Source organism: Halyomorpha halys, unplaced genomic scaffold (assembly GCF_000696795.3).
Source record: "Halyomorpha halys isolate HHAL.00 unplaced genomic scaffold, Hhal_1.1 Scaffold355.1, whole genome shotgun sequence".
In the NCBI taxonomy this organism is placed as follows: domain Eukaryota; kingdom Metazoa; phylum Arthropoda; class Insecta; order Hemiptera; family Pentatomidae; genus Halyomorpha; species Halyomorpha halys.
This window is the reverse complement of record NW_027110523.1, coordinates 81,556-107,156: the sequence shown is the minus strand read 5'-3', so window position 1 is coordinate 107,156 and position 25,601 is coordinate 81,556. Positions and strand designations below refer to the sequence as shown.

Here is a 25,601-nt window from a genome sequence, read left to right as displayed (position 1 = left end):
TATTTTTAGTGAAATTATAATTAGAATTTATTAGTATGTTTTAATGAAAAATGAAATCTCATTTTTCAGTTAGCATTAAAATGTACTAACTATTAAAATTTTGAGCTTTTATAATCTATTTAATTTCATCATAATCATTAGTTCTTTTTTCTCTAATTCTTTCCCTTTCTTAGAAGTTATTATTATGTTTCTGTGAACATATTTATGCAGTAATAATTGTTTATTGAGAGTTAATAAAATTTTCCCTGAAAAATGGAATAATGTATTTTGATATTACTTATTTTTTATGGTTTATGTTATTATATTGTTTTCTGTTCTAGATGCGCATTGGTAACTGAAAGTTGCCATCGCTTTGTAGACCTGACTGGTCCATTGCAGCTCGGTGGGCTCCCACCCGGGATGTCCCCCCCTCATCTCAGCTATACATCATTCATTGGATGCCTTGCTGATATCTACATTGATCATAAACTGCTCGACCTCAATAAGTAATCACAACTCAAAAATAAAATTATTCAGTTTCCCCAATTCAATTTCACTGTTTTCTAACTACTTTTCTCTGATTAATTTTTACAGGTTTGTTGGAAATAATGGTACTAAAGTCGGTTGCTTGGAACGTGAAAGTTATTGCTCCTCGTCTCCTTGCCAGAATGGTGGGACGTGCAGGGAGTCTTGGGGCGGTTTCTTATGTGATTGTCAAGACGGTTGGAGTGGTAGTGACTGTTCTCAGGGTCAGTAATTTCCAACTTATTAATTATTTTGTATTAGTATTCTTATAAATCATTATCATATTTTAAAAATTAATATTAGCCCTGAATATTTTATAATAGAATTTTAAAACATTATAATTTGCAGGAGTTGGCCAGACTTGGAGTTTTGATTCAGAGGGAGAGCTAATTTTCAACCCCCTTCTCCGCCCTATTCAGCTTCCATGGGAAACACAGTTCTCTCTCCGCACAGTGTTACAAGATGGATTTATAATGGGTGTAGCAGTTGGACAAAATTCAACAGCTCTATTTACTGTAAGTTGGAGAGTTTTTTCTAATTATTAAATACATTTATATACGTTTTTTTTTTTAATTTTTATTATGTTACATTATTAGTTTGCGGTTTATGTTTAATAATCATTTTCTTTTAGCTGGAAAGCGGATACTTGAAATACTCGATTGACAGTGACAGCGTCATTCTGTCATCATGGAGAGTAGCTGATGGTCTTTGGCACAGGGCAGTAGCAACAGTGGCACCTACAGGACTCGCCACGTTAATTGTCGATGGTGCCAGGAAAGCCTCAGCATCGTTGAGTGCTCCTCTTCAAGGGCAGTTCATTGGTCGAATCTCTGTTGGTGCTTCAGATGGCTATCATCCTTTCTCTGGCTGTATTAAAGTAATTTCATTTTATGAAATTGATAATTGTTTAAACAATAATTATAATTTTAAGTACAAGACTTAGGGAACTTAAGTGCTTTCAAAAGGAGTTTGAAGGCAGATATGTTCTTAACCCAGTTTAAACCTTCTATTATCAATCTTAATTTAATATATTTTTTCACTTATCTATGTTGGTTTTATTGGAAGGAATTTTTTTTTCATTATGAAATCACTGTGGAATTATAATTAAGAGCGTAAATGACTCATTCTTCTTGTGTTTAAATAGAAAGGCTCTTAGAGTAAGAGTATGAAACCTGAACCTGCTACCCAGTCAAACAAGCAGTAATAATTTAAATTGGTTAAAAATTCACTGAGTTATGCATTTTTTCCTGTTAAGTCTATGGATTCAAAAAAGAATATAATATCACAATCTGATCTGAATTTTATATTCCAAACAGCAACAAACTATACATATATATATATATATAAAGACTTTTTAATGAGGTGTAGATAGTTGACAGTAGATTAATAAGTAGAGAAGATGGTTGGGGAGTGTGGTCAGCAAAAAACACAAATAAACAAAAAATTATTTATTCATGCTGTTTCAACCTGATTTTCAGGTCTTCATCAGGGCTATAAAACAAAAAGAGATTACAACCTTCATTCAGAGAAACATAAAACTAAAAAGAAATAATAAACTAACAAATTTGGAAATATACATAACAATGAATTGAAAATAAAAAACTAGTTGATTAATAGCCATGTAATTAGAAAGTAGTAGATTGATAATAGTGAAAGATGAAATATAATATTATATAGGTAAGAAGATATGTAAGTAGTGTCTAAAAAACAATTTGAATCAACATATTGAACAATATTAAAGAATTAAAATACTTCACATGCTATCAAAAGCAGGAGGGATAATAACATCCAACATGTACCAAGATCAACATGTGTCCGATTTTTGTAATGGTGGGCCATTTAAAGGAAGGCAGTTACCTAGTTTTCCACAATAGCTCAGTACTCTAAGAAAACAGTAGCTATTTAAAAAAAATCTATTATGCTCCTGCCCTAAAAATGCTTACTCCCCAACTTACTTTATTCTGAATTTTCATTTTTTTTTCAAAACTATTAATTTAAATATTGAAGTATATTGTCTTACAAGCAGATTGTATAATGCCCATGAGTAAACCAAAACATGTATTAAGGTTCATCTTGCAGATTCTGGTTTTGATTGAGGCAACAATTAGAGATATTGACATCAGGGTCTTTCACTATTTTTTTATGTGCCAAATTTCCTTCATATGACATTTATTATAAATGTTTAAAGATTTATAAATTATCAGTTTTTTATAGCAGAACAAATCTAATTTAAAGATAATGAATTTTTTTACCTAACAGTTTATTATTATTATTCAGAAGCACTTTCTCTTTTGTTTTGTTCATCATGAACCCTAACTCCTACCACTAACTAAACATAGATATATGTATATGTTTCATTAAATTTTATGGCTTAGATTTCAAATGTTGTGATTTCTTGCAGGATATTCGACTGGGTTCCTGGCAAGGTCTTCAGTTGGTCCAAAACCCTACATCATCATCAGGCGTTGGATCATCGTGTCCTCAAGATTCCCAATGTTCTTCCTGTCCTCCAAACAGTCATTGCAAATCATCTTGGCACAAGTCCTCATGCGCCTGTAATGCAGGTAATGTGATTTTTCCTTTATAACTCAAATATAAAATAAAATTGTGACTTATAATAATGGTTTTATTAAAGGTTATGTTGGTGAAGAGTGTGATAGCGTCTGTAATCTCAATCCTTGTCACAATGGCGGTTACTGCTTACATGACAAGGATTCACCTTTAGGCTATTCATGCGTATGCAACACAACAATATTTACAGGTATGCTGTTTATCAATTTTTGTAATATTTCTTTTAAATTTAGATAACCATAAAAATAAGATCTCTTTGTTTTTATAGTATACTTCACACTTTATGAAGTTAGTACCATTAAATTTTCTCTCTGATTAATATATAGATAGCCCTGTCTTAAGTTGCGTTATGAACCAGTTTCTACCAGGAACCATGTTACATTGTAGCTAATTAGAAGTTACATTGTTTGAAAAAAAAAAAATGAATTTTTCTACTAAATAGAGTTAAAAAATCAATTTAAATGATAAATAAAGCTATTAAATTAATTTGAAAAAGCTGTAGAAAAAAATAGATGTGTGAAAAATAAATGTGTTGAATATTCTGAAACTTACTAATTCAGTTTTATCGTTTTCCTGGAAACTATTACATCTGATTGGAGTGAATACTCCATCTATATGCTTCGATGAATTCGATGAATCCTGTTTTTTTTTACTCTCTTCAGTGGGTCCCAGCACTTGTTAAGAGTGATATTCATTAAGTATTTAAAAAAAAAAAGATTGATAGAGATTCATCAAAAACTTAAATTTGAAAAAATTAGGTTTACCCTGTAAAACAACAATTAAATACAAAGAGAAACCTCTTATTAAAATAAAATGTCCTTCCTTAATAGATTAGATAATATGTATGGATATAAATTTTTTTAAAACAGGACTAAACTTTAGTCACTTTCCAAGGAATGGAACCTGACTTCAGTATGGTTAACCTCTGGTTTAAAATAAGCTTAAATATGATTTTTTTTGTTAAATGATACTGCTGCATATATGATAGTCTGTTATCTTTTTAGTTTTAAATGTATTTTGTTATGGTATACTTACGTATATGATGGCCTAAGCAAAATTATAGAAAACTCCTGTGTTAGAAATGAGAATGGGTTTAAAGGTAGTTTCTTCTGTTATCTAGGTGACTATTGTGAAAAGGAAAAATCTGAAATCTGCCCAAGTTCATGGTGGGGCCAGCCTAACTGCGGTCCTTGTAACTGCGACATCTCTCGTGGTTACAGTCCTAATTGTGATCAAAAGACAGGAGATTGTACTTGCAAAGTAAGTTCATTTATTTCAACAGCTAATTTTTTATTAAACAGGAATAGCTGAAGATGAGTTTCATATTATCATGTGTAAAGTTGTATTGTGAATCTTGGAAATTATTCATTCATAACTCACAATTTACCAATCTATTTCTCTGAATCAAATAGTTTTAATTTTTATATTGGAAAGGATTAGATAGTAGAAGTTTATATTGTTAAAAAAAATTAATAATCTGGTCTATGAAATTTCCTAGTAAGTGGATAAATGAAAACTGATAAATGTGAATTTAAAAATTTGACCTTTCCAAGATTGAATGCCAATTTATTTGAAGTATTTTGTTTTCTAATTGCTGATTTTTATCAATATCTTCAAAAAATAAAATTAAACAAGACCTTTGTTTTATTTAAAGTAAATTTCTTGTCTGATTTTTCTATAGGAGAGTCATTATTTTGCTTCTGAAGAAATAGGATGTCTGCCTTGTGATTGCTATAGTATTGGTAGCCTCTCACCTACTTGTGACAGGACGACGGGTCAGTGCGATTGCAAATCAGGTGTTGGAGGATTGAAGTGTGACCAGTGCCCTAATCCGTATGCCCAAGTGACATCCCTTGGCTGTGAAGGTATTTATTATATCTGAATATTTATACTTAAAAAATTTGGTTTAAATTTTCAGTGATTAATAACATCAAATATATTTCTGTTTCAGTTGTTTACGGGGGATGCCCAAGAAGCAAAGCAGGTGGTGTGTGGTGGGAGAGATCAGATTATGGCACGTTATCATCAGTGGCCTGCCCTCAAGGTACCAACGGCAGAGCTACGAGGCTGTGTGACCGCTCGCTCCCTGGTTGGAGGCCGCCGGATGTTTTTAACTGTACTTCTAACTCCTTTGTACAGTTAAGAAGGCTGGTAGGTGGATTTTTTTTATTATTTATTTTTAAGGGAGTACACAATATTTTAGCATTGTACTCTCTCAGCTTGTTAGATAGAATCTTGTTTTCTTTCTGCACTAGATTTTGCATTCATAAGTAAATAATAATCTTTTAAATTCTTACTTTTTGATTTCTGGCCAATTGGCATGAACTGAGTAATTTTTGGGACCGAAAAGTAACAAGAACTTTTCTTGTTTAATCTAGCTTTGATTGTTTTCTTTTAAATATCGTTGATCTTATGCACTTGAAATTTTAATGTGTTTGTTCGGTATTTATTTCATCTAAAGACATGGTTCTTTACTAGTGTCAAATCATATTGTATTTGTAGTTTCCTTATGTACTCCATTTAGGGGAAGGAAGGTTAGTTATCCAAAATATTACCAATTTTTTCTAACCAAATTTAAAAGTTCAGAATTTATTCTATGGGTTTGCCAAAATGGTCTCTAATCCTTTATTTAATTTTAAAGATTATACATCTTTGCTAATTAACATGTTATCTCAGCAGTGCGCATGACTCCGTCTTAATACACAGGTAGTATTTTTGCAAGTTGGTGCCTGGGAAGGAGAGCATAATGTATTCCTTACCAACATTAAATACTTTTGGCTATATTCTATGTCTATATAATTGTATCTGCAAAGTATGTGTCACAATATTTACTCAGTGTTGTAATTTATGTTTACGTCAATTTTACAATGCAGTGCAAACCTACAAATAACAAATGAACTTTTTCATTTGGATTTATTATTGTTTGTTCTTAGCTTGCAATAACCATGACTTGTTTTTTACAACTAAAGAATCTTTAAAATAGTTTATTTTATTTTAGTTGAGCCAGTTAGAAGCTGGAGATGTCTCAATGAACACATACGTTGCTGTGGAAACAGTGAAATCCCTTAGCGACAGCATCAACAACACCAGGTACCTAACAGGAGCGGATTCCTTCATCTCTATCCAGCTCACCGCTCGTCTCTTGCAATATGAGTCTTCCCTTTCTGGCTTGTCCCTTTCTCATGTGCAGCACGACACCTATATCAGTGTAAGCATTACATGAGATTTGATTTTACTGAGATTGGCTTGCTAAAATACAAACATAATTTGAATCCTGAAACTATTTTCATAATTTATTTTTGTTCTTTCAACTTTAGAGGCTTGTTTTTATATTGAGTGAACTGCTGTCTACACGAACCTTAGAGTATTGGCCACGCTTGGAAACCCTTACATCAGAATCGCCTCACTACCTCCATTCTCTGTTTGCCATTTACATGAGTACCCTTGCGGCAAACATGAGGGACACTTATACACAGCCTTTTGAGACTATTGCAGATAATTTAGGTTATTATTTTAAAAGTTTATAAGAGATACTAATAAATTATCATTGTATGCCTTGATAACATGTTTTATTATTCATAGTGTTGGGCTTAGACACAGTTAGTTCTGAAAGCCTGTATGGGTATGAAGTACTTGAGAAACCATCAGCTTTATACAGCCGAAGCAAGGAAGCTGTGGTTATTCCTGACACCACTAATATTCTTCAGCCTCCTATACAGGTACCATTGTGCATTTTCATCTAATTTTAAGACAAAATTAAACATTTATCATAAACATGTCATTGTCAGAATTTATGGCTAGTCATAATATTATTTGACATTTTGAGATCATAATTTGGAATATATAAAAATATGTTGCAAATAACTAATTTCATTTCTATCTCCTTATCTTTTAGGGAGCAAGTGTCATCTCTCGTAATGCTAGCTCTTCGCCAACTATTATGTTCCCTAAATATAACAATTTTGTTAAACGAGACCAAAAGTTCGATGAATTCTCTCGCTTGTTGCTGCCTACGGATCTACTCGGAATCAAGGAAGTAATGAGGGGTGATATCAGTATTACAGGTTCTATGAGGACACAGCCTGAACGAGAGGCCATAGTATCTTATGCGATGTTCAAAGAAGTAGAAGCTTGGCCAAAGAGGTTTGATCACAGTGTTATTACCAGGTGGGGTCTCGATCTTCAAGTTGGTTCCACTATCTTTACTGTTGTCGCTACCAATAAAGGTATGTCTTAATTTGTTTTATTGTATGATTGTTTTTTTTGTTTTTTTTTAAACCTGTATCATAATTTTAATTTTATTTATAGAAGGAACTGTTCTTGGATCTGGTTTAAAAAGTCCGGTCAGACTTCAGTTGTGGTTAAGTCATCCTGTAAAGTCTCCAAGGACGAACCCACAGTGTGTCAGGTGGACGCATGTAAGAGGGTAAGTTCTTTTAAGAAATTTTTAACTATAACATTTAGATTTGAATTATTGAAGTGACCAATGTTATCATTTTAACATTTAAAAAAATTTCATTTCATTTTTGAGTGTTTAATAAGTATATTTGATGACCAAGTTCATATATTTAAACTGTTGATTTCTTTCCATAAAAATTTAAAACCTTAGTTTTCTCATTAAATTCTTCTTTAGATTGTAAATTTTAAAAAATAAATGTGTTTCGTTTTAGCTCATAAAGAGCCTGAAGAGCCGGAATCTTGATTTTACTGTATTTAAGAAATAAAAAAATATACATGGTTATTTTATTATTAGTTTAAGAGTTCCTCTAAGTTTGTTTAAAAAATCTTGAAGAGAAAATATATACCTTTGAAATTACTCTTAGTTTTGATTTTAAATACTTATTGCAATAATACCAATCTTAATAGACACCTCACTCTATGGACAATTTTTAAATATCTTTGTCTGGAAGTATAGAATGTACACCTCTTAGAAACAGATGTTGCTCCAACATACCTGAAATAAATTTAGAAAAAAAAAGTAGAAGTTTGATATCCCTTTTTATTTTTCTATGTATTTCCGGTCAAACAGGTGATTTATTCTGAAAAGTAGAATGAAAAACGTGTTTTTGAATAGGCTTATGTAATTTCCTAAAAAGTGTTGATATTTTTTCTCTTCCCCTCATGGTGGTTTTTATAGGAATCCACCCATTTACTATTTTTCAAATATTCCTATTTGTACAAATATATTAAATTATAGAAATATTTTGTTTATTATCACATTCCTCTCCAAGTTTAGACATTATATGAGTTTTTATTTGTTTTTCTTCCTTTTTTTTAGGTTAGTTGATTTCAAAATTATATGTTTGACAACATTGAAAATTATTGCCCATAGGAACCGTATTTTTTGGAATGATGCTCATATTTGCACTTGAACCGCTGTAAATAAATGTTTCACAAAAATAATACTTAATTTTTATGATTTCAAGAATATATATTATAAATAAAAATATCTAACAAAAACAATAATACTGATTTTATTTTTCATGCTTTCTATTATGAAGCAGCCTGAATATGGGGAGCATATTTCCTTGAATAAAAGATCCATAAATAGCCATTGAATATCTTTGGCATTTTATGTTCTAATATTGAGCTCTATACATTAATTTAAATAAGTCATTTTAAACAAATTTAAAAACTACGTATCAAAAAAATATAAACTTTATTGATGCGTAAATGCATCTCTGAAAAGAAATGAGTTGATAAACTTTACATTCAGATTAATAAACTTAATTTGATATGTGTATTTAGGTTTTTAATGTTCAATTAGCACTTTTACATTCATTATCGACAGATAAATCCTTCAGAACCATGGCTTTCCTTTCTTGAGAGTGTGAAATATTTCTTTTTTTCCCCCATCATTTCATTCTCAGCGATAGTTATGCAAGAACTAAAGAGTTTTCTCCACCTTGCAGGTTTGGAGAGTGGACCAGAGCTGGCTGTATTACGGAGCTTCCTACTGGAGATTGGTGGCGACGGCCCTTGGTCTTAGTCAATTGTACTTGTACCACACTATCTACTCATGCTGTTCTCATTGACCTCTTAGACCATCAGGTAAATTGTTCAGGGATGGACATGATTATTATGTAGTTATTCCATCTTCACAATGCTTCATTTTATCCCTACTTTATTATTAGTAATTGGCTATTTTTTGCAGTACGTCCGAGAGGCTTCAGAGGCCGAAGAAGCTATGACTTGGATTGGGTTGCCTGTCTCTCTTTGGTGCCTTGCTATGACCTTGTTGATATTGAACATATCAGGAAAGGGGAACAGAGCTGGAATATCTGCCAATATGTCTGTTTGCCTTCTTGCTGCTGAGGGTCTCTTCTTGATAGCATTGAAGGGAAGATCGCCTCTCTTAGCTAAGCCGGTCTGTAGTTCTTTTTATAAATGATTTTCTTGCTATAGTTCCTTTCACATGATAATTGGCAATAAATTTCAAGATAATGACAATAAATAGCATATATGTTGATTAAATTATCTATTTATCTACAATACAATAAGTTACTATTTAAACTTTAAATTGTATGTAATTGAAATAGATGTTATGCATTAGAGTTAATTCAACATAAAAATTAGAAGTTAGAAGAATCATTGTTTTAAAAATAAAATATTTATACTAAGATGCTAATAAAAAGAACTTTCATACTTTTTTTTAGTTCTTCGCTCTATTGAAAATATTTATAACTAACTCTTGCCAGATAGGAAAAGGTCAATAGTAATTTGCCTTAGTAATATCAATTCATTTTAAAAAATAATCTTGGTTAATTAGATATATGGTTTTATTCTGTAATTCACTTTATTGACAATCAACATATTTTTCTTGTTTTAGGTCCTCTGCAAGTTGACCGCAATAGGACTGCATTACAGCTGGCTGTGCGCTCTCTGCTGGTGGCTCATGTCCTCGGTGCACCTTTACAGAATGCTCACTCAGCTGAGGGATGTGAACCGAGGACCTATGGTCCATTATTACACTCTATGCTATGCTGTTCCTGGGGTAATAGTTTCACTTGCGGTTGCAGTCAGGCCGCACCAGTATGCTTCATATTACTTGTAAGCAATTAACACTTTCATAATTTTTTACTTACGATATAACTTTTTTGTTTTCCTAATTCTTCTTATGATGTGTTTTTAAGTTGCTGGATCTCTTTACATGAATCTGTTATATGGAGTATGATTGGACCTGGAATCGCAATAGTATTAACAAATATTATTGTTCTATCTTTATCTCTTAAGGCAGCATTTACAGTGAACCAGCATATCGCTGCCTATGGAGATTTGAGGTGAGTAGTAAGAGCTGTTATCATAATTACACTAATGGTCTTAGTTTTAGTATTAACCTTTGATCTATTATTTCTTCTGGGCACTTTTAATGCCAGTTAAATTGACCTACTCGGTCATGGTTGAGGGTAAGAGTATTTAAACATTTTTCCAGTATTAAAAAATGTCCTTGATATACTTTCCATCTCTAGCTCAAATATTAAATTCATCAAAATTATGTTTTGTGATTTTTATAAACCACAAATTTTATTTTTCCAAGAAGTTAAAAAAGTATTGTTAATGATAGAAGTGTTCAAGTGCTATTTTTTAAAAATTTAAGTCGGTAACTTTTACTATTAACTTCATGATGTATCAGTTGATGTTTTGAAATTATGGTCTCCATTTTCAAAACTCCTCACATTTATATTAATATAACAAGTGTTTAAATAATTTACTTTACAAGATTTGGTAAAAACATTTTGCCAAAAATTATTAGCACAACTTGTTTTCTCAGTAAAGCAAGTTCAGCCTTTATATTCTAATTTGTCATGCTCAATAATTTATTTTTAGGACGCTAGTATGGATAAATGTTGGGATTGCACCGCTGGCTGTTGGAGCGTGGCTTGCATGCTTGGTTAATGCCACTGAGCATGGTCCAGGAGCCTCCCTATGCCTAGCTCTCTGCTTGCCCATCCATTCTGGCTGCCTTCTGATAGCTGAGGCATCAACTAATCATCGCCTACGTCGCTGGGTATTGTCGCTGACTAATGGCAAACCTCCTCCTCCGCCTCCATCGGTGTCCATCACCAGCCCTAGCCCGGTAAGGAATTTACCTAATCATTGATCCTTTTGTTCTTTTTTTTTTATTTTCGTTATTGCTTTAATTTTTTTCAGAGTATCACATTTGTTCATCAGTAGTTAATTGATTTCTTTATTATGACTTCAGAATATGGGACTTTTCTTTTTAATTAGCTTGTTATTTTTATGTATTAATCATTTAGCTGCAGAGGTGTGGAACAGCTCCAACAACAGTGGCTAGGCGACATTTAGGAATTTCAAATTCTAGTACTACTTCTACGACTAAAACTTCCAGTAGTCCATATAGGTAAATAATTTTTTTTTTGTTTTTGTAGTTATCATTCATAGATATTTTTTTTTTTTTATTACTTATTTCTAAACTTTAGAAGTGACAATCAGCTACGAAACACTTCAACTAGTACCAGTAATTATGAGCAAACCAGTGAAAGGAGGGTTACACACACATCTGATTCAGAATCAGAGGTACGTATCATTATTGAAGTTAATAGTTTTAAAATTAGTAAAAAAAACAATTATAATTATTTGTTATTTATTTTTACTTTCCTTACCACTTAGGTAAGGAGTGCATTGAATAAAGTTCAAATTTTCAATGGATCTATCCTTTTACATTTTTTTAAAAGAAATATAATTAGTAATGAAGTAATATACCTTTTTAATCCTTTCAATATGGACATAATCTATTCATGTCCAAATCGAATCTATTCTTGTTCTTCTCATTTGATTTAAAAGATATTTTTATTTATAGTATTATTTGTGAATGTAAATTAACATGATTGTATTTCTATAATTGTAATTTGTGGCACTGTCTAAGAACACAAAAGCCTTGATGAAGCCCTGCAAAGTGTAATGAAATGCCGCCAAATAAATAGTTGATGAGTCTTGACCTCACCTCTGACCATCTCCTTCATGTTCAGTTATGGTCAATCATATATATATAAAATTATATAGTAATTTTATAATTTAATGATGCTAGTATATGTTGAGGTCTTTATGGATGAGTTTATTTGTGAAGTAATAAGGAGGATCAAGGATTTTGGATTGTAAGGATTAGATACAGGAAGACTTTGATGGTTTGGTGGAGTTCCAAAGCTCAATTTCATATGTACTAATAGAATACTGATTATTATAGTTTGTAAAAGTTTTTTTGTAGGAAATGGAATGTTTAGAACGTTTGTTAAGTCTGTGTTGTAGTAATTGAAATCTACGAGCAGTTTCTTGTTGTTCCAGTCTAGTATGGGGATAATGTAATTATGAAATCATTCTTGTACTAATTTCTATAATTAAAAAAAAATTAATAAATTGTTTTATTCTTTCCGTGGATAAAAATTTATTTACAGTTATTTTTATTGATAATTAGGGCTCAGAACGAAGCTTGGAATTGGCATCATCTCATTCTTCTGACGAGGAAAGCAGTGGTGTAAGGCGCCAGACAAATCTTACCATGAGGGAGCCTCCCCATCTAAATATTGACACTGGTCTCTTCCAGCCCATATACAGCTGGCCAGTTTATGTTCATTCGGCTACGCACATTCAAGGTTTGTGGTTATGAATGTACAACAAACTATTTTAATATTGTAATTTATGAATCATTTAAAAAATCTGCAGTCCCAATATTATATCAAATCAAAAGCTAGTGTGTTTCAACCTGTTAGAATAAGTATAATAACATGTGTAAGATAACTTTAAATTAAGGAACTGAAGAATGTACATTAATCCTGGAAAAAACTTAAAAGAATATGATTAACCCTCTTAGCATCAAGCCTCAGAGAGATTTTCATGGTTTTGAATTTGGAAATATTGTACAACATTAGGAAAATATTATATATTTATATTTTTTTATTTTTTCTAGAATACATTTAATTCTAAATATAAACTATTGATAACTTATATAAACGAAAATGAGATTTAATTTGTTTCTAGAAGAAAATGGGCGTCATAGATGGACTGGTTCTACAATATCAGATAATGAAACACCAGGAAAAGTTAACAATATGTATAGTGATAGTGAAGAAAAAGCCAGTATTGGAGACAAATATCTATTTCCTTATACTGGTGAGTACATTTCATTACAAGTGAATTTATAAATATATATATGCACACACATATACATACATATATATATAATTTGGGGTTTCATTGCAGCTGAAGAAGATCATAGCGAAATGGCTGGGTCTCCTTCACCCTTGACCATGCAACATCATCTATATCCTAGGGTACCAATAGCAGAGTGAGTAACATATTTTAAATTTACAGTCTATTAAATTAAACCTTTCTTGATGGTTATATATTAATTAATATTTTGAGCTGTTTTGCAGTTTTAAAATACTTTGAAAAAAAAAGTAAGCAACAGAGATCCGTCTCTACAGTCATGTATTTCCTTCATTTTGTTTGGTGAACAAATGAAAGTTAATTTAATTGTTTTATTAATGCTTAAAAATTGCAAAAACAGACATTATAAAATTAATAAGCGACCTCCGCTAATTGTTTAATGCCACCAGAAAATTACGTTTGTATAAGCTCCATAATTTAAGGGTCGGTCTTGGGAATGCATATTGTTAAAAAACAATTTCTTGCTTATATATTTCAAGAAATATTTACAAAGGTGCTCATAAAACTTTTTTTTCTAACCATATAGTTTCTGAGATATAGCAAAATCAAATTGAAATATTTGCTGAGTTAAATTAAAATATTTGAGGAGTCAAATTAAAATATTTGGCGAGTCAAATTAAACACCTAATCCTCACCTTCAAAAACTAAAAAAGTGACCTTTTTTACATTGTTTAATACATAATGTGCATAAAAGTCTAATAGGTTTAAGATGGAGAATGCATGAAAATGATTTCTTTTATTAGTTTTTACTCACATCTTGAAAATTATTGGAGTTGGTGAAATTTTCTCTATATGAAATTAAAGTACATTTAATTTCCTCCTGAAGTTATCCTATAACTTTTTTAAAACAAAGTAATTTTTGAGGTACATAGCCAAATCTTTTTTATAATTAACTATTTTCTAACATTTTAGAAGCATAAAATAGATCAGCCATATTTGTCCCCTTTACATTTCAGAAACTACATTGTTAAGGAAAAAATCTATGGCTTCTTTTGTAGGAAATTTGATGTAAGATTTGATTTTTCATCGAACTCAGTAGTCTTCAAAATTCAAGCAAACACTAGGTTTTGCCACATACACACCCTCTTTCTCCCTTAACCGAAGCTCATACCAGTGGTAACTTTTACGCACATAATGTACTGGAGGTACTGAACAATATAGATCAGGTCTCTGTTTTATTTTTCAAATGTTGGATTTGCCAATTATCTAATTTGACTGGACTATTATTAATTCAGTCCTATCAAACTAAAATACAGCCTAGCCTCAAATATATTAAACTTGAAGGTTCGTTTAAAAAATAAATTAATGTATAGAAATTAAATATTTAAAAAAATTATAATTTCCTAATGAGCCCATGTATATTTGGCTTATATTTCAAACAATTAAGATAAATTGTTAGATTTCAAAAAAAAAAAAAATCAAGGGTCAAAAACATTAGAGATATAATAAATGTATATATAATATAATATATGTGTACATACCTAAGATTAATATTTGTGCAATTTTTATCTTTATAAATTATTCATTCAAATTCTGTATTTAATCACACTTTTTTTTTTTGTATATATTTACAAAACAAATTTTGAAGTTAGTATTAACCCTTTCACTCTAAATGGGACAATGCGTTACAGTATATACTTGAAATTGTAGAGTAAATCTATAAAGTAAAATTAGATAGAGTAAATCTATAAAGTAAACCTGTGGGAAATGGGATTGCTTCCTCATACCACTGAGAGGTCTTACTCCCTACCAATTGGACAAAAACCTATTTTCCAACCCAAAAAAAAAAAAAAAAATGCAAAAATTCATATTTTCCATCCTCTTAAAAAGATTTCAAGGCTAATTTTTTTTGTTTTTTCAATTTTTTCATAATTGTTAGTGAAAGGGTTAAAAGATAAATAAATTGTAATTTCCTTATTTTTCGATAATGTCGCTCTTAACGATATTTTTTCTATTGATATTGAACTTTATCTCATTTTTTTTTTTTTATTTATTATTGGTTTTGGTCGGTATTGGACTCTTATTATCTTTGAATGCTTAACCTTTTCTCAAGTTTGTTTCAGATAAATGCATATGATATACTAACCAGGTAAAGGTTTTTTCTCATCATAAGAATAAACATATTATTTTATTTTTCATGCACGCCTGCTTGTTTACAGGGAATATGAGGTATGTATGGAACTATAGAAATAATTACTATTAATATTTTGTATTTTCTTCTGACTAATAAGTTTCCATTTAACTCATTCCCCTACTTTACTAATCTTTCCTACTCTAAGATACAATGCATTTGGCATAAATGGTGTTCTATTATCTTATCTTTTATAAAATCAATCTGCTATTTGAAGTCTATTATTTACAGTTTGTTGTTTACAGAGGAATTGGTAAAAGATAGTTTCAATGGTTCAAAAATAACAAATTTTGTCTTAAGTTCAGTTCATTTAGACAGCGTTTTCTTTCCTTACTTTATTTTATTCTACTCTCTGGATTGTTCCATTGATATGCTGAAGATAATTAAAATTGTTTGAGCTGTTTCTGAGAAAATCGAAAAAAATTTTGTGAAATCTATTCTATTAAGTGGCACTTCTGGTCAGTCGATATTATTGAAAAAGTTGCTGTTCCATCCCTGGTATAAAGCTGTCTTAAACATGTAATTACAGTTTTGTTGTTAACCTAGGCTGTTCTCACCCAGACCATTTTGAGGGACTTATTACCTTATTAAGTTATATATATACTTATTACCTTCAAAATACGTATTTCCATTAAGTATTTGAAGTAAAAAATTTTCAATATCTCAATATTTCACCTTACTGGATAAGTTAAAATAAAAAGATACAGAATTAACAAATTGTATATAAAAAAAAAAAAAAAAAGATTTCTAAGCATAATAATAGAGACTAAGATGGATCAGGCAGTAAAGACCTAAAAGATTTTTAAGGTAGAGAAAGAAAAAAACATACAATCTGTATATCATGTTTAATAGATGGTCCAAGATTGTTGAATCCAATACTGCATACTTTAAATATGCTTACAAAAGTGTAAAATAAATATGTTTCTTATGAAAAAAAAACCCTTTCCCCAACAGATCTATTATGGTCTGTTTTGTTGCTAAAAATTCTCTGGAAATCTAAAATTATCAATAATCAATTTTATTTATGGATCATAAAATAAATGTGTTAATTTCATTAACATTTCATGAAGGAATGAGTTTACAATGTAATGTAGTTCAGCACATTTACTTCTGCACTAATTTTATTTTTTAAATTTGCATGGCACCATTTATTTATTTTCTTTCAAAATTTATTCTAATAAAGTAGATTCTACTAAATGCTCACAAATGGTACAATTTTCATTCAATCAGTCACAAATGTATAATTTTCATTTTCATCTTGTGTGAGATTATTTATCTGTAAATTACATTAACAAATACGGTTTTAGGAAGCCTACGAGTGAAACTCCAGTTTGATCTCCTTGAAAAGGATGTTTATTGATTAATCCAACTATTTGTATTTCATCGTATTGAAAGGACATTTTGGTATTATATCTTGTAAATCTTCAGACTGAATATTATTTTTTACTTATTTTGTGTGAATGTTTCAGGATGTGTGTTATGTATGTTATGTGTGCATTTATTTTGTCAAAACTCATCTCAAATCAGAACAAAAAAAAAAATGAAATATTCTTCCCACTTTTTGCTCCATTATCATTAATCTTCCCTTTTCTTTGTAATTTTGCAAGCACTGTTTAATTTACTACTCATTTTTTTGTATTTTAATAAAGTAATATTCAAGCTTGACAAATTAAAAATTTTAGTACTTAAAATTAATTATTTCATTTCTATAACCATCATACAAAGTTTATGTTATTTTTTACTTTGACAAGAAAGATATATTTTCCTTATATCTTCAACTTGTAATTATTGCTAAAGATTTGCTTGAAATTATGTTTTGAGGTGAGTTTTGATAGTCTGTAAAATCTATATGTAATTTGCATTTATGTTATTTAACTACCCTTCGAGATTAGGAAGTCACACTCCTTTCTATTATTATTAGATGACTGAAGGTCTGTAATTTATTTTCGTCTATACTTTTTTGTTGTATTTGAGTACATTCCATGTTGGTTGTGATTTTATTTTTTACTTTTATATTTTTTAATATTGTACATAAGAAATATTTATATAAAGAATGATATGCTCCTTGTTTTCGACTTAATTGTATAAAAAAATAAAAGACGAAAGCCATCGAATGTTATGTCCATCCATTAATTCATATTGAACGAATTAAACTATATCTTAACTTGTGAACAACAGTCATTCAACTATATAAAAGCTCATTTGCTGTAGGATTTCTACGAACTCTGTTGAAGAAACAATCTAAAAATATTTTTTACTAGTATACCTGTCAGTTTCTATTCTGCTGGTGTTCTTAGATTTTGTCCTTTAAATGAACATCGAGTCCAAAGATCAACTCTCATTTAAGTAGTAATTTTTATACATGGGAATAAACATCAAAATAATATAGAGAATATTTTATACTCTTTTAAATTTTTATAATAGCTTAGATTAAATTATGAAAAATTTATATATTTCACATTTAGGAAAATATTTGCGACTGAGACATTCAATTAATTTAAATGAATAGGCATATAAAGGATTTAATTATTCCTTCATTTATAATTCCAAAATCGTTTCATAAAATTTAACTTTCACATTTTAAATCAATGATTTCCTCACATATACTCCAAGAAACTGGCCAATCCGTATAATTTATTGTTTTTCAAGAAACTATTAAGTATTATGTCCTCACCTTTTTACTGTAATTAATTACTCATGTTATGTTAATTATGAATATAATTAAAAATAATAGAGGTAAAATCTCCTCAGTTGAACATGGAGGAGAATTTCCTCCTAGTATTTCTAGTTTAATTCAGTTGACTGTTGGGTTATAGTATCTGAAATGCCAGTTGCTATTGAAGCTAAACTTTAACGGTATGGTATTATTTTCATTCAAAGCAACTGATACATATTTTTCCCAACACCTAATCATATTATCGTTTATTTGAAGTAACTTGATTTTTTTTTTTTTTTGTTTATCTCTTGTTAGTTAAATTTAAAAAAAAATTTGTAATATGAAAATTGATATTCAAAATGAAAGCAAGGTAAAATTTTCATTTCTGCAGTTCATAGATTTAAAGTTGAAAAGTTTCTTTGAGCAAGCGATAATAAACTTTGTGGGCATTGGGATAAATGCATTGAACCTAAGAAGGTAACTTCATACTCTTGAAATTGAAATTTTGTACGTTCCAACTCAATATAAATACAATTAATAAATAATTACTGTTTTAATTTTTAAATTTGAAGTATAATAGAAACATTGTTACATAAAACTAACTATTTTTAAAACATCATGAGTAGACTTTTTTTTTTTAATTAATCTCGTAATAAATTTTTTTATGTTTACAATTTTCAATATGCCTGTTTCATGTGCCTTCATTGAAAAATAAAAAATGAAATTTTCTTAAATAAAATAAATGGTTTCCAACAATTATTGGATAAACTAAATGCCGACTCAAAAAGGTTTTTAGTAACTGGCACTGTACAAATAATTTTTATTTCTTTTTTTTTTTTATAAAATAAAAATAGCCTGAGGAAATATTTAAATTTCAATAGTTATCTAATCCCTTTGTTGCAATTATAAATTTATATATAATTCTGTTTGTACTATTCTTAATTTCCAACTGAAGTCATGAAATTCTATAAATGGCTAAAAAATTATTTGCCTCTTTCTCATATTTATTTTGATAAAAATACCATATTCCACATTAATTTATGTTACTAAAATTATTATAAATTTATAGTCATAAATGTCAATTGTCCTCAATTCAGATGGTTTAATGATTATAGTTTTAATACTTTCACATTATTTAATTATTTATAATTTATTACTTAATAGTTTTAGCGTATTTAAGTTTACTGAGCCCATCGATGTTATGTTCCAATTTGTCTCAGTGCCAATTTTTTCATCGGGAAATCTGCCATTTTATAATGCCATATAATCACATGATTAAACAAATTTTGCACTTAATATATAATTTCTCAAAATATGTAAAGTATGTAATGTTTAATATTCAAAAAAGATATTTTTATATACAAAGACCACATTATATTTAAATTTTTTTATTCCTATTACTGTGTAATAAAAGTGTGATGCATTTTAATATAAGATTGCTACAAATTATATCTTGAATTTGTTCCAAAAAAAAAAAACCTTGTGAAGTTCTTTATGAAAATAAATATGTATGTATTTATGTTTTGTTTAATTTTATATCCTCCATTTCTTGTTTATAATAAACTCCATATTTTTATTTTAGTCTTGATACTTAAGAGTTTTAGAGAATTTCTGTTAACAAGACGTTTTGAGTTTTTTTATTTTGTTTACCAGTCAGTTACAGAAATTTATTTATTTTTATATTTTATTTCTTATTTTATATTAAGATTAGAGATTTATTCTGGAAATTTAATTATTCAATGTAAACAGTTCTTGGAATTTTATTTTATTCAGATATTTGATGTAATAGAATAACGTCTGTCTAACTTTATCTAGCAATTCATTTGTTTGTATATAATAAAAGTGATAATAATTAAGGATAATAAAAGAGCAGGGGTTTTACCAAATAGGAAAGAACACTTAAATAGATTGATCTCTTACTTTTTAGTCTTCAAGTGTTTTCTGGCTTGAGAATTCTACCCATGTTCTAAAATAATCCTCCTTTGTTCATTTAATTATTAGTTTTATCATATGTAATGCAATAATACATGTTATTATGTTAAAAGGTGTAATTTTCCTTCAATTTACTAGTGTAAATAAAATAGTAAATAGATTGCAGGTCTACAATGCCAATGTCCTAGACAGTTTAAGTTAACCTGAGTTGGTTTTTTTCCTTCTTCAATTTTTAGTGTATTCTGAGAAAGGAATAACATAAATAAATCTAGCTCAGTTCATTTTTTTTTATTTATTGTTTTCTCAACCGTTTTAAACATGAACTAATTTCAGTACCAGAATGCAACATTAAATCATATTTTCTTTCTAGATTAAAGCTGTAGCAGCTAAAATAATGAATTTGTTTGTTAATATTATTTAGTCAAATAATATTAAGTTTATTTTCTTCTATACTCCGAGCTTTTGAGGGAATAAAAATAGTTGTTTATCAAGAATTTCATAAGAGTAAAGTACCATACTTGGATGGATCGAAAAAAGTTGTTTAAGTCCATTCATACAATTATCTCAAATAATTGCCTTTTCATGAGGTAAGAAGTGAATTCTACCAATATACTACTTGAATTCAGTGTCTGCAGTAAAGAAAATAACATCGACGTATTTGGAAAAAAAGGTCAGAATTTTTAATAATTTTAAGTTGATCAACTGCTAAGGTCCAGAATATATATGATTTTAATAAATTTATTACTCCTTTCTGTAGAAGTATATTTGAAAATACTTTTCTTACATCTCTTAAGAATCTATCTACTGTTTTTTAATTAACGCAATGTTTAGTAACTAAACCAAAGTTGGAACCTGCATAAAGAATTGGGGGAAAAAATCCAACAAAACCATTTTATGTAATTCTCTTAAGGTCATCAAGAAAGTTCTGCTTCTAAAATATCAGGAGGCAATTAACAGCCAAGGTGGTTATGCTAGTTCACAATTCAATATTGATTTGTATGTTTAATAGGATGAGTGCCGATGTAAAAGCATGTTCGTCGATATTTTGCTTTAATCATTAGCTAGGATATAGGAAATTCTAGCCTCAAATTAGTGTCCTGTTACTTGGCACCAACCCTGTGGTACGGTAGGGTCTTAATCAAAACGGATGCTTCTCAAAGAGACGACTCTCCGGTAAATATGCAATTACTCTACATGTCGGTCCACACAAATATTCTTTGGACCCACAGAAGCTTTGTCCAGCTTGTGACAGAACGGCCCTAGAGAATTGTTTCCATTTTTTGATGAACTGACCCGCGTATCATTAGAACCGAATCCGAATAATGCTGAAACTAAGCAATATTAGCAGAAATCAGTTTTATGAATTTCTATCTGTACCCTCAGGATTAGGTCTTGAACTGTTTTATTATATATCTAACACAAAACCTTTTGCTTAGAGCTGGACATCTATTGTCCCAAAAGGAGGTAGTTTTTTTTTTGTTTGTCTTTTTAAATTATTAAATATGAAGTGACATTTTTGTTTTATTCTAACGAATTTAGATAGCCCAGCTTGGGTATATTGTTTGTTATTAGTTCATATAAACGATCTTTAACTCATCATTTTTGTAAAATTACAATTAATTATCTAGTTTATGAATTTCACAGACTAACTCTATTTGTACAGCGGTTGCCCCATAATTAAATTATTATTATTACTTGGCACCAACCTTAGCAAGACCTTTCTAAAGCTATAAGTAACGGTGTCCATCTACCTGAAGCTAGGATCTTAGTAATTTTTTTTTCTCGTGATCAAAGGTAATAAGATAATAATTAACAATTATTTCTTCTTGTCAATTGCTTAAGATGTAAAACCAGTTCATTCCAATTATAAAAAAAAAGAAACACATTTATCATTAACACCTTTTTTTATTCCTATAAAAGTAAAACTCATTTTTTATAAATATCTTTCTTATATATTCTAAAATTTTAGCAGTAAACATAGTAGCAGAATGAATCAGTTGTTAACTTCAAAATGAATAAAAGTTAATATCTAGATCAAAACATTTTTGATTGACAAAATGCATTTTGATCTGGTTTTCATTAATAAAATTTCTTATAAAAAGAAAAAAAAATAGTGAATAGTTGAACAGAATACGATTAAATATTTAAAGAGATCAGTCTGTTGTATTGGCATTCCATATTTCACTACTCTTGCTACGACCAAGTTCAATAGAAATTATGATTTCTAGACAAAATTTCAGAACCATGAATCATTACAAAATTAAACATAAATTTATAGATTACACAAAATAAGTATGAGTAAAAAATATAAACATAATACAAATATTAGTTGGTTTAGTTAAAATCACAAACAATTTATAAATATAAATCAACCAGAACCGTAAAAATAGTGTTTCAGTTTATTTAAAAAATAAAACAGTGAGGTGAATAAAGACAGTAGAACATGCAGCCTGAGGTACTAAAAGTTAAAGATTCAAAATAAATATAAGAAGTTAATCCAAGCTATAACACTGATTTTTTTAAAGAAAATCACATCACAGTTATACTAAATGATCTACTTCTTGCTACAGTAAAAAAAAAATCAACAAATAGAACTGAAACACTTATTTTCCTAACAATACTTAATAATTTGAGTCCTCAAATAATCATATACAGATAGATTTTACCATGAAATAATCAGAATACTATATTAGTGTACAAAACAAGCTCCGGCAGTGAGAAATTCAAAATTTCTACATACACTATTATTAATTAGACCACACAGCTATTAACTTCTGCTAACTCAAAAGGAATAACCCAACCCCCAATGGATCCTTTTCAGAGGAGTTCAAACTTAAAGCATTCTGAACGAGTTTATAGTCCCTACCGCTGAAGCTTGTTTTATGCAGTAGTACGATGAATAATATAATGGAAGCTATAACAGATATACTTATTAGAAAATACACGCTTCAGACATTTTTAAACAATCTACGTCTTGTAGAATTATCTTACTAATATTAAGCATAAGTTGAACTAAGTAACTAACTCTACTTAATGCTTAATAATTTAATAGTCATCAAAATCAGCTGAAGGTTGTAGTTCAAAATCCCCAATAGTCACAGTGCAGGCATTAATAAAATAAAAATGCCCACACTGTGACTATAGTAGATTTCAAACTACAAATAAGAAAATTCCAGGATGCAGCTGAAAATGAAAATAATAGCCATCATTCTATGAGTAAGTTAATAACAACATGGTCACACAGGTACAAAATAAACTTTATTCATTAAAATATTAAATATACACAATAACATAAGGACAAAACTAAATTAGTATCAAAAGTTAAAACAATAACGAATAAAGAGAATGGGGTTAAAAAGAAATAGGAAAATTCAAAGGCACATGGGCCTAAGGTAAATGTTAAATCAAAAGGAATAAGAATGAAGACCACTATAACCTAGCAAAAATGTAATAAATTAAACTTGATTGAAATTCAGTAATGAATGTATGAAATAAAAAAGAAAAGTAGAACTAAGTTAACCAATATAATTAGCAATAATAACCATACTGATTCAATCAGAATAGTTATTGTGGAAACAAATTGAATTGCACAATGAGATATTGAAGACATATAATACCCAAATATCGTACCTACAGCTTAAAATACTGATTAACAGGCGAAGAAGACATTAAAACTTAAATGAGAACACAATTCATGAAGTCGCCCCACAGGCGCCAGCAACTACAACGACCGTGGGGAGGTTCAACTTGGAGCTATTGGAATAGTGATTGATTTCTCTCAATGGCTTAAGCGTTAGTTTTTTTTAAATTGATGCTAAGCAATAGATTTTCAGTATTAATGATAAAGGAAATACAAGTTTTCCTGTTACAAATGATATTTAACTTTTACAATTATTCATTGATTAACAATTTATCTTTACATCTAGCTGTTTTCTCATTGATCAATATTCTAAATAACATCAAAGGCCGCCATAGTCATAGTTTGATTCAGCTAATAAACTTATTGTTTAAAGCGAATAGGCTGCAATATTTTCTTATGGAAAATCTCCCCCCCCTCTTTAAAAAGTAACTTTTAAAACTGAACATAATTATATAACCTTTGTATTTTGTTATTAAATTACCTGGTTTCCAGATTTTTTAAAAAATAATAATCTAAATACTGTTAACGGTATGTTTACATACGATTAAATCATCATTTAAATATTATTGCTTTTTCAATTTGATTTAATACTCCTTTGTTTGGTTTTCGCACGGTTCATATTACTACAATAAAATAATTTCTCAAGTGACATAATGCATCTGCTTTGTGTAACACGCCTGTTTCACTTAAATCTGTTTTTTATTTTTAGCAAATACTTAAAATTATAACCCGATAATTTAGTTTCACACTAAACAGTTTTGGAGGTTTGTGGAAACCGTATTTATTGTATTTTACAGACTGTTTTATACACATAAATCACTAACAGTTGTGTTATTTGTTCAAACCTGCTTATCTTATTTCGAAGGAGACTGACGTAGCAATGCTTTTATAAAAAAGCACATAACCGGTTACTATCCAGATCATAACAAATTTCATAGGCCTATTTTAATGGTTATATTAAATAGAAAAAAAAGATGTTTTGGAACCAAGTTCCCTTAGAACAAAAACAATGAACATAAATGCTTGTTTATGATCTGTCTGTGAAGTTCAAAACATCAGATTGTCGGTTACATTTTATTTTTGATAGGATGATTGGGATTTAAGGAAGTCAAGAAATACCTTCATTTCTACAGACTCGTATGCCCGTGTAGAACGAAGTTTCCTTCCTGCAAGTACTTGCAGCGAGTACCCAGCCTGGACTTCCTTTTACTCCTGCAGACTAGTACTCTGCATAACGAGATTTACATCCTTCGAAGACAAACGGCTGGCACCCATAAGACTCATCCTGTCTATTCACTTATTAACCAGCTACCTAAACTTTTTGAGCACGCATTGTCGAGACGACCTTCTGGTATACAGTATCTCACATAGTGACTTGGAATCAGATCATCTAACACAACCACCTCGACACCTCTTTATTAACTTTAATATCACTTTTCTCACACAGCCTTTATCTTCTTATAATACTTAAACCAGTCTTTGAACATTATTTACGTATCTATAATGTTAGTTACTTTTTAATCATTCTGTACATTCTTGTAGTCATTGGCTGTTATCTTGTTTTTTGCTCTTAGCCCTGATGAAGGCCGAAACGTTGGCACTAATAATTTTTTTTTTGCCGGCCAAGACTCCCATTGGAGACATATACTGCCCAACCATGGTTGGGGTCAAAGTTTTTCGTTTGTGGGACCACCACTCAATGAAAAAAATCAACGCTTCAGCCCTGATTCGAACTGGTACCGACAATAGACATCAAATTGGTAAGACTGTGTCTTAACCACTGAGATACGGGCGGCCCATAAATAAGTTTTAACTTATTTGTGTACTGCATTGACCGCACCTCAACCATATTTTCTTTATTTACGACTACTTTAGTTCAAGCGTGATTTATTAGCGTTGACTGAAATCGTTTAGTTGATTGCACCAATAATCACTTTATTTAGTTTATTACTTATAAGGTTGGACAAAGTTGCTAACGGCAT

General features: G+C 29.7%; 1 protein-coding gene across 3 annotated transcripts in view; it reads left to right on the top strand.

Moving 5' to 3' along the window:
• Positions 1-18,270, top strand: part of stan (Protocadherin-like wing polarity protein stan) — a 34,149-nt gene extending 15,879 nt beyond the window's left edge. Inside the window, exons 29-53 of one of the 3 annotated variants that reach the window (XM_014422092.2) lie at positions 321-485; positions 574-728; positions 853-1,019; positions 1,136-1,381; positions 2,906-3,068; positions 3,140-3,265; positions 4,196-4,335; positions 4,757-4,940; positions 5,027-5,226; positions 6,074-6,283; positions 6,393-6,579; positions 6,658-6,794; positions 6,971-7,301; positions 7,384-7,501; positions 8,988-9,126; positions 9,230-9,442; positions 9,905-10,125; positions 10,209-10,355; positions 10,903-11,152; positions 11,334-11,437; positions 11,517-11,613; positions 12,509-12,686; positions 13,075-13,203; positions 13,294-13,378; positions 16,699-18,270. In XM_014422092.2, coding sequence (XP_014277578.1) covers positions 321-485; positions 574-728; positions 853-1,019; positions 1,136-1,381; positions 2,906-3,068; positions 3,140-3,265; positions 4,196-4,335; positions 4,757-4,940; positions 5,027-5,226; positions 6,074-6,283; positions 6,393-6,579; positions 6,658-6,794; positions 6,971-7,301; positions 7,384-7,501; positions 8,988-9,126; positions 9,230-9,442; positions 9,905-10,125; positions 10,209-10,355; positions 10,903-11,152; positions 11,334-11,437; positions 11,517-11,613; positions 12,509-12,686; positions 13,075-13,203; positions 13,294-13,378; positions 16,699-16,726 — 4,120 coding nt within the window. In that variant the 3' untranslated portion in view covers positions 16,727-18,270. Of the gene's footprint in view, positions 1-320; positions 486-573; positions 729-852; positions 1,020-1,135; positions 1,382-2,905; positions 3,069-3,139; positions 3,266-4,195; positions 4,336-4,756; positions 4,941-5,026; positions 5,227-6,073; positions 6,284-6,392; positions 6,580-6,657; positions 6,795-6,970; positions 7,302-7,383; positions 7,502-8,987; positions 9,127-9,229; positions 9,443-9,904; positions 10,126-10,208; positions 10,356-10,902; positions 11,153-11,333; positions 11,438-11,516; positions 11,614-12,508; positions 12,687-13,071; positions 13,204-13,293; positions 13,379-15,419 lie in introns of all 3 variants that reach the window. The other 2 variants (XM_024362752.2, XM_067048678.1) reach the window with 2 other exon arrangements.
• The last annotated feature ends 7,331 nt before the right edge of the window (positions 18,271-25,601 follow it).